This window comes from Micromys minutus (genome assembly GCF_963924665.1).
Source record: "Micromys minutus genome assembly, chromosome: 11".
Lineage (NCBI taxonomy): Eukaryota > Metazoa > Chordata > Mammalia > Rodentia > Muridae > Micromys > Micromys minutus.
This window is the reverse complement of record NC_137980.1, coordinates 27,157,570-27,172,338: the sequence shown is the minus strand read 5'-3', so window position 1 is coordinate 27,172,338 and position 14,769 is coordinate 27,157,570. Positions and strand designations below refer to the sequence as shown.

At 44.9% G+C, this 14,769-nt stretch overlaps 1 protein-coding gene across 1 annotated transcript in view; it reads left to right on the top strand.

Annotated features, from left to right (window-relative positions):
* The window catches only part of PTPN13 (protein tyrosine phosphatase non-receptor type 13), a gene marked incomplete at its 5' end in the record, with an annotated part of 122,866 nt that extends 110,349 nt beyond the window's left edge, over positions 1-12,517 (top strand). Inside the window, 7 exons of the mRNA XM_080925731.1 lie at positions 1,428-1,543; positions 3,777-3,925; positions 5,161-5,251; positions 6,254-6,591; positions 8,703-8,918; positions 9,738-9,800; positions 11,969-12,517. Of these exons, the coding sequence (XP_080781857.1) occupies positions 1,428-1,543; positions 3,777-3,925; positions 5,161-5,251; positions 6,254-6,591; positions 8,703-8,918; positions 9,738-9,800; positions 11,969-12,061 (1,066 nt within the window). The 3' untranslated portion in view covers positions 12,062-12,517. The remainder of the gene's footprint in view (positions 1-1,427; positions 1,544-3,776; positions 3,926-5,160; positions 5,252-6,253; positions 6,592-8,702; positions 8,919-9,737; positions 9,801-11,968) is intronic.
* Between the last annotated feature and the right edge of the window lie 2,252 nt (positions 12,518-14,769).

Sequence of the window (14,769 nt, the reverse complement as noted above, 5' to 3'; positions counted from 1 at the left end):
GCAACATGCTTATAGCAGAAAACTCCATAAAAGAAATGGTAAAGCCGGGCGCCAAGGTGTGTGTGAAATACACAGAGGTGTTCAAAAGAAAAACAAGTGTTGTATGGGAAGTTTGCCAAAACGTCCCTGTAAGCACAATGTATATCCTGGAGGCAAAATCGATTCTCATAGACAGTAAAGAGATGGCTCAGCAGTTAAGACTGTGTACTGTTCTTTCAGAGGACCCAACTTCAGTTCCTAAAACCAATGTGGGGTAGATTGTAACAGCCTATAATCTCTCTCTCTCACACACACACACACAAAAGCACACGCACACACACAATGTAGTAATGGAAGCTGCTTTTTAAGAGTGTATGGAAGGCTAGGGAGATAACCCTGTCAGTAAGGTGCTATTTTTCCAAGCCTGAAAATGAAGCTGAGAGTGGTGCTCTGTGCTTGTCACCAAGCACTGAGGGAGTAGTGACAGCAGAACCCTGGACCTACTGACTGGCCAGCCTCAAATACTTGGCCAGTTCCAAGAACTTGAGATGTCCTGTCTCCAAAAGAAAAGGTATACTACACCTGAGAAGCAGTTCCCAAGGTAGATGCTTGCTCCTGCACACGCAAGTGCATGCATCGCTCACATATGCACATAGACCTCTGCTCCTGCAAGTTCATGCATCCCCTCACACACATGTATATAGACACCTGCTTCTGCACATTCAAGTGCTTGCATCCCTCACACATACATGCAAACAGGTAAAATATGGGCTAGATGCCAGTAAAGCTATGACATCCATGTTGACACAAAACCATCTACAGAGAGACTCCTTCAGTCTAAGATTCAAAGACCTGGAGTCTGTCTCCAGCGATAGCTGCCACTGTGCACTTCGATTTTATTTAATATCTACCATGATTTTAAGGACCTTACTTAGATTTAGAGGTTCTTGTGTTTGCTTTCATTTTTGTTTGTATTTTGCTTTCATTTTTGTAGGCTGGTGTCCCAACTCCAAGGTTCAACTGATCTTCCTGCCTTAGCCTCCAGAGGAGCTGACAGCATAAACATGTGCTATCATACCCAGCCCAGATTTGATTTTGTTTTTCAATCAGAGTTTAATTTTTCATGTATCTATTTACTGTGTGAATATATATACATATATGTGTGTGAGTGTGTGTGTGTGTGTGTTGACACATGTGCTGCATTGCAAGTGTATTTATTGGTCAGAGAGCAACTATGATAGTTTTGTTCCTTCCATGAGAGTCCCAGGGATGAAACCAGGTCATCAGACATGATGGCATCTTTGCCCACTGAGCCATCCCACCAGCTCAGGAAATATAATGATATCGTAGTTAACTATAGAGAAAATAGTGACTTGAATCATGATATTAAAATTATAATTAAAATTATGCTGGAGACAAAAATATTTCAAGTATGTTTGTTGGCATAGCTTAACTCAGGCTTCACAAGAAGAGAAGCCCGTCAAAGAGGAAGCTACGCAGGAAAGCAGAGAATTGACAACGGAGACAACAGACCGTGAGGATTCCAGCAAAGGCAAGGATTTTAGTACCAGTTCTTTCATGTAAAACAGCAAGTGAGGAAATCAAAGCTTTAAAGGATGATTTCACAATACATGGATAGTATTTGCCGTATGTATTTGCTCTTTGGTTTCATGCTGTCTTAGGGTTTTAGTGCAGTGAACAGACACCATGACCAAGGCAAGTCTTACTAGGACAACATTTAACTGGGGCTGGCTCATAGATGCAGAAGTTCAGTCCAATATTATCAAGGCAGGAACATGGCAGCATCCAGGCAGGCATGGTGCAGGAATTGCTGAGAGTTCTACATCTTCATCTGAAAGCTGCTAGCAGAATACTGACTTCTAGGCAGTTAGGATGAGGGTATTAAAGCCCACACCCACAGTGACACACCTACTCCAAGAGGGCCATACCTTCCAATAGTGTCACTCCCTCGGCTTAGCATATACAAACCGTCATATATGCATAAAGTTAACTCACATATACATTGGCTTTGGTTACCATAACTAAATTATTTGCATAACTAGAACCTAAAGCTCTCAGTAGCTTAGAGGAAAGCACAAAGTATTGTAACTAAAAATGGAAACTAAAAGTCATGATTCTGCTATGGAATGATAAGAAATAAGGAGCCCACCTTACCTGGACTGAAACTGGTAGGGTATCTGAAGTACAAGAGAGAGGTTGCCTTGACCGCCTTTTCTGGGTGTGCTTGTCTGTCCTTCCACCATTTATTTTACAACTGAGCCAGTGGAGAAACACTAGTGCCTTGGTCAGGGTCTCATTGCTATGGAGAGACACCATGACCAAGGCAACTCTTATAGAGGAAAACACTTAATTGGGCTGGCTCACAGTTTTAGAGGTTCAGTCCATCATCATCATGGCAGAAAACACAGCAGTGTCCAGGCAGATGTGGTGCTGGAGAAGGAGCTGAAAGTTCTGTTTCTCGATATGAAGGAAGCCAGGAGACTGTCTTCCTCAGGCAGTCAGGAGGGAACTCCTCCACAGTGGGCATGGCTTCAGCGTAGAACCCTACAGTGACACACCTCCTGTCACAAGTTCACCTCTAATACTCAAGGCAGTAACCAAACCACAGGCCATGGAGGGCTGCTCATTGGCTTCTTACTGCTCAGCCTGCTTTCCCAGGGGACCTAAAACCATCTGCCAGGAGTAGCACTGCCCACCATTTGTTGAACCCTTATATATCAATCATTCATCGGGGGAAATGCCACACATATGTGCCTATGTGCCAGTCTGGTGGAGGCATTTTCTCAAAAGTTCTCTCTTCCCAGATAACCCTGGCTTGTGTCAAGTCAACAACAACGAGCAAAACAAAAAAACCACAAAGCACGAAGTCTCAGTATTATTTTGCTTTTGGTTTTTGAGAGTCTCACTGTTCCCTGGCCCACATAATGCTTCTGAATGCTGGGGTTAAATGACTTCTTACTATCTTAAGGGGAACTAATGGCTTGGATCCTGTTTCTGCTCAGTAGACTGTGCACAGTGCTCCTACGGACGCCTGCAGCACACACTCATCCACTTAGCTTCTCTGCTTCTATTTCCGAAAGAACTAACATATTTCAGATGAGTAAATTGTGGATCCCGGCTAACCAGGCCCCAGCCAGATGCTGAGCTTCTTGAGAGACTTTGTCCAGCCCTGTATTCCACATGGTGCTCAGCGTCACTGCCATCTGCGTGTTAGCTGCAGCACCATCATGCCCTAGCTTCTGACTGAGTTGAGGAGTCTGCTACATTGTCTGGGATAGTAATTGCCTTATATTATAGATAATCCATACAGCAGGACTCACTCAGACCCAGGCTCTTCCAGGGTACCTGTTTAATTCAACACCTGAATAGCCCAAGAAAAGTATTCTTTGCAGGGTGAACGCTGCCAAATCCAGGACATCAGCACTGAGGGCCAAGAGTAGGCGGAGAAAAGGGCAGCCTGTAGTGTAACAACAATCTCCATCTCTTTTCTCAGTTTTCCCCAGTACTTAGAGTCCAACGCAGAATAACAGGGGAACTGGGTAGGCTTTCCTCACATAAATGATGCTGTTAAAGTCAAGCAAACATGAACGCATGCTCCTTTCCAAAGCTACCTTGCAGACCTGTGATCAGTGGTGAGGCAGCTCCTTCAAGGCCAGGTGAGGTAGCTGTGTAGTAGCAAAACTAGGATGGGAAGTGAGAGCAGCCTCGAGCCAGCTTGTTTATCCATTACATCAGCTCTGGAGGGAACTGAAGAGCCATCTGGTTCTTTCTGATAGATCACCTCTTTTTGACGAATGAGGAGCTGGCAGCCCTGCCGGTAGTGAGAGTCCCTCCCTCCGGCAAGTACACGGGCACACAGCTGCAGGCCACCATCCGCACGCTGCAAGGCCTGCTTGACCAAGGGATCCCTTCTAAGGAGCTGGAGGTACGTGGTCCCTGCGTTTATTTGAATGGAAGATGTGTTCAACGTTAGGACAAACTTCCCACTCTGAAAATATCAATTGCTTTCTGCCTTGGTATTCTGTTCCTGCAAAGAAACAACATGGCAGGTAGCAGCGACTCTTTACAAAGACACCTAACTGGGGCTGGCTTACAGTTCAGTGGTTCAGTTCGTTATCATGGCAGGAAGCGTGGCAGCATGCAGGCACACATGTGCTGGAGATGTATTGGGAGTTCTATATCTGGATCGACAGTGAGACACTGGGGTGGTTTGAACATCTGAGACCTCAAAGCCTATCCTCCAGTGATGAATTTACTCCAACAGGGCCATTTTCATTCAAACCATCACATTTTTCAACACTACCCTCTAACTCTAAAAAGCACCATCTTGGGCCATATAGGCCAGGTTGCAGCCCTTGCTCCTGCATTGCAGCCACACTGGGCTTGGGGGTCACCTTGTTCCTCTCCCTCAAACCACCAGCTTCACTGCTCACTCCTTCCGCGCTTCTCTGTCCGTGAGCTGCTTCTGTGTGCTTGCACGCTGAAGGTTCTGTGGAACGACTCGGTACCGGCGGTGTTTGCCTCCTCTCCAAGTCTCCATTTGTAGCCACGGTTGTACCTTCTTTAAGCTTTGGGGTTGAGTATCATTATCACAGGGGCTCCATGACAGCACCTCTGAAGCACAGCTCTGCTTCCTCCCCCAGCATCTAAACCTCCACAAGGCACGTCACCGTGTTTGTTTATTCCCATATTGCCTCTTGGGAGCTGCAAGTTCCCTGAGATTGACCTCACCGCCGTGTTCCCAGCACTTACTGCAGAGCCTCGCACATATGTAGATGCAGTCATGAAAAGGAGAAAGAGTTGACTATTTGCCCAGTGGACTGTCCACAGCAGCGATACCACATGCCATGGTCTGTGACCCTACACATGATACTGTCAAGAAAATACTTCAGATGTTGCCTTAAGCCAAACTTGCCTCTGTAGATTTTTTTCCTTTTAGGATTATAGACACAGAAGTTAGAACTTAGGTTAAGAAGTGCTGTCTGTTAGCTGGTCGACCTGTCCAGTCAAAGTTCCTTCAGTCAAACCATTCAGCAGTGATGTACAAATCTGTATTTGTTAGCACTCACAGCCCTACTCAGTATAGCAGAATCATTTCTCTTGACTAAATTATTCCTTCAGTTGACAGATTTAACCCTATGTCCATTTTGCTACTTATAGAACCTTCAAGAATTAAAACCTTTGGATCAGTGTCTGATTGGACAGACTAAGGAAAACCGCAAGAAGAACAGATACAAAAATATCCTTCCATGTGAGTTCCAGTTTGGGTCTTACTGGGTGTGTGTGCCTGTGTGTTCTGGTTCGGGTGTAACTGAGTGTGTGTGCACTGAGTTGCAAACCAGCTTAGACTACATAGAGAAGCTGTGTCTTCATAAAAAAAGGAAAGAAATCTAAGAAAGGTTTTAAATGGAGTAGATCACAGTTCAGCATTAAGTAGATGGGAGTTGTTATATGAGGCCAAAAACATGCAAGATTTGTTTCTTAAAGGCAGAAAAGGGCCAACTATAAGTACAAAGTAATTAATTATTGTTGGGAAATAAACTCTGAACTAAGAAAATCAAGCAATAAATTTTGAAACCTACTTACAAAGGTTCTACCTTGGTTGCCACCAAAACTACTTGTTTAAATTTATAAATATTTAAAATAACTATGAGGCCAGGTAAAGATGCTTGCCACCAAGGGGAGAGAGACAACTTTGTTAAGGTGTCCTCTGTCCTCCACACGTGTAGGTGGCAGCCACCCACATAAAACCCACAGGAATAAATGTATGGAATGACAGAATAAAAGGTTCTCATGTACACGCAAAAGTTAGATATGTCAGTGTTGTCCCTAGCAGCTGCTTTGATGGTGCCATTTCGGAGCGAGCTTTTGTGAGAGTTTGTCTCCATCATTCAGAGCTCTTGTCACTAAATACTGACAGAGAAGTAACAATGTTAATGTTTGTTTCTGGACTTGCTGACTATCAAGTTCTACTGTGTTTGCCAATTTTACTTTTAGTTACATCTGTTATCACATTAGTAATGCATATTTATTCTATACTAGTAAACCACCAAGCTGACATTTAAATATAGTGTAAAAAAAAAAAAAACAGATACAACCTTGTGTGCTGCTGGTTGAAAATATACTCAAAGCATGTGACAGTAAGTCCAAGGAGGGCTGTAGGAACCATTGTAGTCTTTGACTCCAGCTTTTGTGAAACTCGTGGTGACAATACATGATGGTGACATGGCCCTTTCCCTGTGGACATTCACAGACGACAGCACAAGAGTGCCTCTTGGGGATGAAGGCGGATACATCAATGCCAGTTTCATCAGGATCCCGGTGGGGACACAGGAATTTGTGTACATTGCCTGCCAGGGGCCTTTGCCCACCACCGTGGGGGACTTCTGGCAGATGGTTTGGGAGCAGAACTCCACGGTGATAGCGATGATGACACAGGAGGTGGAAGGAGAAAAGATCAAATGCCAGCGATACTGGCCGAGCATCCTTGGCACAACAACCATGGCCAACGAGAGACTGCGCCTGGCCCTCCTGAGAATGCAGCAGCTGAAGGGCTTCGTGGTGCGGGTGATGGCCCTGGAGGATATTCAGGTCAGTCACTAGTAAGCCCTGTCTCCTCCAGAAAGCAGGCCTGCATATTTTCTGTGAGCCTGCACCGGAAGCAGGCCTCATGTAGCCCAGGCTGGCCTCAAAGCCACAACAACCTGGAAGTCCTGATCCCCATGCTTCTGCCTCCTGGGTACTGGATCACAGGGATGTGTGATCTTGTAAAACCACACCCAGCATCCAATAGTTTTAAATGTGGTCGTCTTTCAGTTTCCTCTGGTCGATGCTGTATTAGAATCGTGGGGCTTATAACGTGACCATCAGTCTGTGCTTGGAAATAAATAGCACAAAACAGTTCTTAAGCTGTAATGCACATAGAAACTTACTACTACTACTACTATTACTACTACTGTCATCTTTGTTCTTTTCTGGACAAGGTTTCTTTTTGTAGCCCTGGCTGGCCTTAAGTCAAGAGACTGGCCTGTTTCTGCTTCCCAAGTGCTGGGATTAAAGGCATGTGCCAGCACACCTGACAACTTGGTTTTTTTTTTTTTTTTTTTTTAGCACCTACAAGATCCAACATCTAAGTAGACTAATTCAAGCTGTTTGTAAGAGTCTGTGGCTATCAAAACATGTCTTGTAGAGGCAGCTTATATATTTAGTGGTGTACACAATTGTGTCATAACTGCTGTCATTTCCATGCTTCATCCATACATGTTAAACACACTGGATAAAGTTAGTGTAGTTAGCTAGTGACTGTCCTTCACACAGAGCCAGCCGTCTGTTTCTTCCGTGTGCCATCTCGTCTGCTCCACCCTTCCTGGGAACACAGGCTATGCAGAGCCATGCTTGCTACTGAGTCTTTAGCATTCTTCAGTGTTTCTTTCATTTTTCTTTCTGTGTGTATATATGTGCTTGTGTGTGTGTGCATAGATGTGTAGGTATGTCTGTGCACATGTGTGCGCTGGAGGTTGCTGTTTGAATCTTCCTCTGTGGCTCTCTCACTGAACGTGGAGCTACTCTGGCTGACCAGCAAGCCCCAGAGATCCTCCTGTCTTCATCTCCCCAGCACTGGGCGTAAAGGGCAATCCTGACGTCCAACTTTCTCTGTGGATGCTGGAATCCAGACTCAGATTTTCGTGCTTATGTGACAAGCATTTTACCCACTGAGCTTTCTGCAGCTTTTCTAGGAAAACAAAATTTTAAGTATATGGATTCACTTTTCTTGTCATCATGTAAATGTTTTTTGAGAATTTCCTTTTGGGCTTATTATTTACAAAGTGTTTGAGGTTTTAGTCTCTTATGAAACCTAAACATTTTAATTGAGACATAAAAAATGTTCCTAGGTACCACCATGTGATGTTTTGATTCACACAAGCTTACCCAGTGCTCAGATGAACTTAGCCTGCTCAGTATTCCTCAGGTGACTTGATCATGTATCATACATGTGGCAGTAGAACTCAAACCCTGGAGTAGAGCCCAGGTCCAACATTTTAACAGCAGGCAAAAGGCCGTTCCATATGCCATGGAGCTCGCTGCCTGCAGGGGGCGCTGGTGTTGATAGTGCTGCTGGGGAAAGGGAACAGAAAGAAACGGTTGCTGGACACCAAGCTGCAGGCCGTGTGGTCAGTGAGTCAGGGCAGCCTGAGCTGTGTTTGAAGAAAACAGAGGCAGATAATAAAACCACAGAGGATCCTGGGGGAGAAGGCATTCTAATGGGAAGAAAGAATGAAGCTTCTGAGACTGACCTTGCGGGATATTTAATTTGAATGAGCCCACAGGAGCTAGGTATGACTTTGGCCTAGTGTGCCCAATGGCCTGGACGCCATACCCAGCCACTAGGACTGGTAGTTGGTGATGCAGTCTGTGTATTTCTTTTCTATCTGTTGTTGTTGTTGTATTGTTGTTGTCTTTAGTCACAGTCTTGCTGTGTACCCTCAGCTAACATCCGTCCTCCTCTCTTAGTCTTTGTACTGAAAATTAGGCACACACCACCATCCCCAGCTTTGTGTGTCTATGATGACTTTTTATCTCTTCCAATTTTCCTTTTGATCTGATCCAGTATACCAGCCAAATGCAAAAGATGGGAATAATACTGTAAGGACCTGACTTAGGGACAAGGTGACATTGTAACTCACTCTGTTTTACACATTCAGACAGGGGAGGTGCGACATATTTCTCATCTGAACTTCACTGCCTGGCCCGACCACGATACGCCATCACATCCAGACGACCTGCTCACGTTTATCTCCTACATGAGACACATCCGAAGGTCAGGCCCGGTGATCACACACTGCAGTGCTGGCATTGGTCGATCAGGAACCCTCATATGCATAGACGTGGTCCTAGGGTTGATCAGCCAAGATCTCGAAGTAAGTACAAGATATGATCGAATACTGAGTGATGTTAAATGTGTAAGGCTCTGCGGCGCTGTCTGTTCTTACCTCGTACAGACCTAAGCTTCTCTGTGAGAGCCAGTCAGTACTGTTGCCACGGCTACAGAAAATCCCAAAAGACCAAAGTCCGAAATACAGTCCACTTTATAAAAGAAAAATAGTGGGCTTTGTCCTTATTACCTGTGGATAAGAAATGAATGTTTTTGTTTGAAAATTAATGCTAATCTATTACTCTAAGTAGTTACTCTTGATTTTTAAATATTGTAAAAACATTACTAAAGCAAGTAACGGTGTGATCTTACTGTGACTCCAATCTAAATTAGTATGACACCTCCTTAATTGCCAAAATATCTTTCATTTAACTACATATATGCTGACTAAAGCACTGTCTCTTGAAGGATTTAGATGACACTCGTCTGCCCAGTGCTTGATACAGTGATGAACTATGATAATCGAAGCGGGGCAGACCCCACGGTCCAGTCTGCCCTTGTTTCAGACGGCTAAGCATCAGCTAAATTACAAGGCTATGGAATTTTATTCTGGACATGAGTGTGTGAGGAATATAGCTTACACTGTTTTATTTATAGTTTAAGAAATTAGCTAAGTTTCAGAGAACGAGGACTTTTCAAACATAGTAGACTCTAATTCTTACAAACACTATGTCATAAAAAGTCAGTTCACGAAGTCATTATGTACTGGAGAGTTCAAAGGGGTGAGGAGGAGCTGGGTGAAGACCCCACCAGCGTGCCTCCGCGTCACCCCAGTTACGTCTAATGCTCTGCTCTGTCCTGGCAGTTCGACATCTCTGACCTAGTGCGCTGCATGAGACTACAGAGGCACGGCATGGTGCAGACCGAGGTGAGGAGGGTTTCTTCTAATACGAATAGTCTAAAGTTGCTCCTAAACTTGTGTTCTCTTTCCATCTTTCTGTCTGAGATGATCTCGACATGGTCCAGGATGACCTGGAACTACAGGGGTCAGGCGCTCTTGTCCCAGCTTTCAAGTAACTGGAGGCTCACGGTGAAAGGAAAAAGAGAAGGAAGGCCCCACCCTTTGCCCGGCCATCTCCTTTTGAAGGCTTCTTTTTGTTGGAGGGTTCATTCAAAACTTTTGAGATCTGTGCACCAGGAGTTACTCCCAGTGCCTGGGCACACCACTGAGTCAGACACACCCTGCCACAGGGCCCAAACACTCCATTGGGGTGCTGAGTGTGACCGGCACTTTAGCGTGGAAGAGTGAAGGAAGCCAGCCACTGCTGTCTGGGAGCTCAGTTCAAAACACAGTGACACCAATAAGAAGATAATTCCAGCCAGGCCTACTGCTCCATGCCTGGGAGTTTGAGGCCAGCTTGGCCTATATAGTGAGTTCCAGGCCAATCATAGCTACATGGTGAGACCCTGTCTAAAATTAAAATAAAAAATAACAACACGTTTGTTCAGTCATTTGCCCACAGACGAGTTCTCCGGGTTCTAGTGGATAGTCCCAAACACAGGATCACATACGTGGCCCTGGTTGAAATCTATAAATCACAAAACAAGAAATATATGAGGAAGAGAGACTTGTAGGGAGGAGGAGATAACCAGGGTGTGAGGAGTAAGAATGGTGGGGGAGGGCAAAAGAAGAATCAGAGTGCATTGTTTACATGGGTATAATTGTAGCAGAATAAACCTAATACAATTACTTCTTTGAGAAAGATGTAACATTTAAGCTGAGATCTAGGAGTCCTCAGGCAGAGTCGGCTGCCTTAGGGTGAACAGCCTGTTCAGTGAAGTGAGACTAGACTGGAGAGAACTGGGAGGAGATGAGGCCAGATGGGAGGTAACAGGGCAGGGCTTGTCACTTCCTCCCAGCAAGAGGTAAGCCAGGCCTGTGGCCTGGAGTGACTCCATTTTAAATGATCCTTTTTAGCATTGTGTTAGGATGTGAGCTCCTCTCAGGAGAGACAGGGAGTTAGAGCCCAGGAGGGAGAGGAGGGAGTTACTAGGTAAGCAAGATGACTGCCTACCAAGCAGTGACAAAGGAATGGACTTCCCACAGTGGGTAGTGTGAGAGAAGTCGGCCGTGAGCATGGCAGTACCGAAAAGCGGAAACTCATCAACAGGAAGCGTGAGGGCAGCCAAAGCCCGCATGGAATTGCTGTCCACAGAGAAGTGCTACAGTTGTAACAGTTGCACCGTGGCTGTTGTTTTAGTACTCTCCATTTTATATAGTGTGGCTTTCTTTTGAAGACTTTTGAAGATCTGCTGGAGCTGTTCCTACAGGCTGCTGTGAGCCACCCAGTGGATACTGGGAATGGACTCTGATCTCTGCAGAGCAACCAGTGCTCTTCACCCTCACTGAGCATCTCTCCAGCCGTCTGGGATTGCTTTCCATTTGTTTTCAGATTCACTAATTCTCTGTCAAATAGCTAAAAAAACAAAACCCTCAGATTCCGGTATCCTCAGCTTAGAATTAACTTCACCACAAGGACTAATGTATCAACGCCAATTCACTTTATTCTATATTAAAAATATTCAAAGAGAAATTATTTCATATTTAAACAATACTTAAAGATTACATTTTAATTTTTATTTCTATATTTTTGCTCTGAAATACTTAAAGCAGTGTGTTTTAGTAGATTGATGGCCTTTAACTTTCTCACATTTTAAAACTTCAGTAAATCTAGAGAAATCTTATTAGAGAAATTTTAGAGGTGGGGGGGGATAGCTCAGTAATGGAGGGCTTGCCTAGCAAGCCCACAGCCCTGGGTTCGGTTCCCAGCACCAAAACATAAGATCAGAGAGAGAAAGATTTCTTAGGAAACATACCTAGGATCATTATCCACATAAACCCTTGGCTCTTCCCCTCCTCCTACCAAATTTCTTGTCTATAGTTTTTATGGAACTACACAGTTCTGCAGACTGACTCTTATATTCCACATTTAACCAAAAAGTTCCTGTTTCCAAATTTCTCAAAAAGTACTGTGTTTAAAGCTAAGTTATGCGAATAATACACCCCTGTCTCCCGCCCTTCCCGCCTCCCTACAGGGCCAGTATGTCTTCTGCTATCAAGTCATCCTCTATGTCCTGACTCATCTTCAGGCTGAAGAGCAGAAGGCACAGCCAGGGCTCCCACAGTGATGCAGCGCAGCCTCTGAAGGCTCTCCTCTCTCCTTGCCTCCGCCGCCTCCTGCTCTCCACTCCAGTGAGAGCAGCCAGGCCAGCAGCACCTCCATGCTTAGTCCCTCATGTTTGAAGGACAAGCATTCCGTCAGACAGGAACATCAAGATGCTGTGTTTTTACAGTACCTTTAACCTCTGATGGTTATCGGGGCTGGAGACAGCATTTGATCATAGCGGACATTGTGACAAAGACACACTTGAGTCTATTTTTATGTACCAAATCCTGTTTATAGCAAAAAAAAATTTCCAGTATTTTAATAAAGTAGATTTATTTTATAGGGGATACTTGAAGCCAGTATTTAAGCTTTTAATGACAGTAATATTGGCATAGAAGATAAACTAGCAATGTTTACTGTATCTGTTTCTAATGTTTACTATATATAATTTCCTGTAATATATTTATATACTTTCTTGAACATGGAGTTATCAGATGGCGTTTGTACCTGTTATCATTGCACTTTGTAAATAAAACTACACCTTAAAAGAGACAACCAAGTCAGACCTCACGAGTCTTCCATGCCCCTGGCTGTTAGCCAGAGACTAAGGGCCGTTCCCCATCTGGTCAAGTGAGGTATGTCCGAAGCCCTGGTGGGTATTAAGGGCTGGATTTTTTTCAGAGCAGGAAGGACAGGGCTCATGCTCCAGCAAAGTGCACAGTGATCCTCTGAGCATCTTACTAGCAGATTTTACCAAATCCTGACTTGGGCAACCTCCACCCATTCTAACACCCAGGTCTGCACACCTCCCAGCCTGCTCCACTTCTGAGGCATTTCTGATCTTACAAGTACAGCCATTGATGGGATTTTCACCTGAGGAGATAAGGCTCTGAAAGCAGCACAGGAACCATGTGATACCTTTGACCACCTCTCTACCAGGTAACGGTTTACATAGTGACCCTGCCTCAGAATTGGCTCCACATGGCACAAAAAAAAAATCCTCGCCTGACTCCCAATCCGAAGCATATTCAGAGGTTAAGTTGTAACCAACACTATCACTGTTGGATGGGGAAAGAGGGAGGGAGGTTTATTGGTGTCAGAGGATGGGACCAGGAGCCAGCACAGCTGGGAGCCATTAGCATCTTGAAGCATGCATTGCCCCGTAAGGGCAGCGCTGCAGGAGACTTTCTAGAAAGAATGTAGCCAGGAAATAAATGAAAAACCAGTTGGGGTTTATGACTGCATCCAAGTGGAAGGTTTTGATGATTGTTCCCCAAGCTAATCTGGGTCTTAGCTCCACCCCATAAAATGGCAGGGTCAGGCTAAGAAGGCCTCTGGGCCAGGGGACCTATGTGTTGGGGAACTCAGATGTCAAGTCACGACAGCCCCATCCTTTCTGTATGCTGGAAACATCAGCCAGAGCATACTGTGGTTCAAACTGATTCTAGATTATATATAGTAGTGTCTCTGTCTCCCCACCTCTCTGTACTCCCTCCTTTTTTAAGAACCCAGGCTGAATGACAAGTAGCTCTCCAGTCAAGCCTAGCCACATGTCACACCACTGTCCTGTCAGGGAGAATAGGCCAGGCCACAGCTGACGCTGAGACCGCTCTGCCATAGAAAGGGAGGCCCGTGATAAAGGAAGGTCATAGAAAACTGCTAAGATAAATGCTGAAGAGGACAGAACGTGTAGAGGAAATGGAAGCCGTGCACAATGTTGGTAGGGAGAGAAATTAGTGCAGCCATTGAGAGGAAGTAGGGCACTTCCTCAAACATCTCCACTTGGGCTACCTGTGGCCCAGCTATGCCAGTCTGTGTCACACCAAAAGAAATAGCTGCACGCTGGTGTTTACTGCAGCTCCTGACGGTCAGAATAGCTGTGTTGTAGAACCAACCCATATGCCCCTCAGCAGATCCATGCATTTTGTTAAGTATATATACAAGAGATTATTTGTTAAGTATGTATACAAGAGATTATCTTTCAGCTATTGACTAAAATGTCACTGTCTGACCGGAGATGCCCTTTCAAACAAAGACAAGTTCTCTCTTAGGAGTGGAAATTCTAGGGGGAAACCTGAGTTGTATTCATTACTTGGGGATAGGAGTTTGGGGTGCAAGGCAAGGATGGGAGAGGATTTCCCGGATATGACCAACGCTTGCCACTCACATGTATGGAAACACTGTTGTGAATTCCACTCACATGCACAGGTAGTGTGTTCATTTTAACAGCATTTATGGCATTGTAGAATGAGAACCAGGCATTGTGGCTCACACCTATAATCCCTGCAGCAAATCAGGTCTGCCATAGGTTCAAGGCCAACTCAGGCTACAGAGTTTCAATGCAGTTTAGTGAGACCTGCCTCTAATTTTGGTAGCCATGCCTAATAGAGATGCTTGTAAATTATCATGATAAGCAAGGGAGAAGTGGACTCTGGGGAGAGATGTTTTTCAGCTTTGTTTGAAGAGAGCCTACCCAATTGTTTGGTTTAGAGATGAGCAGTTATTAAAATGTGATAAGACAAAGCCAAGAAACTAAGGGCATCTTGTAGGCTGCTGGCAGTGGGAGAATGTGAGTTTTCATTCAGAATAGTTGAGGTACTCCTCTTTTTTTGAGACAGGGTTTCTAGCTGTCTTGGAAATCACTCTGTAGACCAGGCTGGCCTCAATCTCAGAGATCTGCCTGCCTCTGCTTCCCTGAGTGCTGGCACTAAAGGTGTGTGCCACCACTGC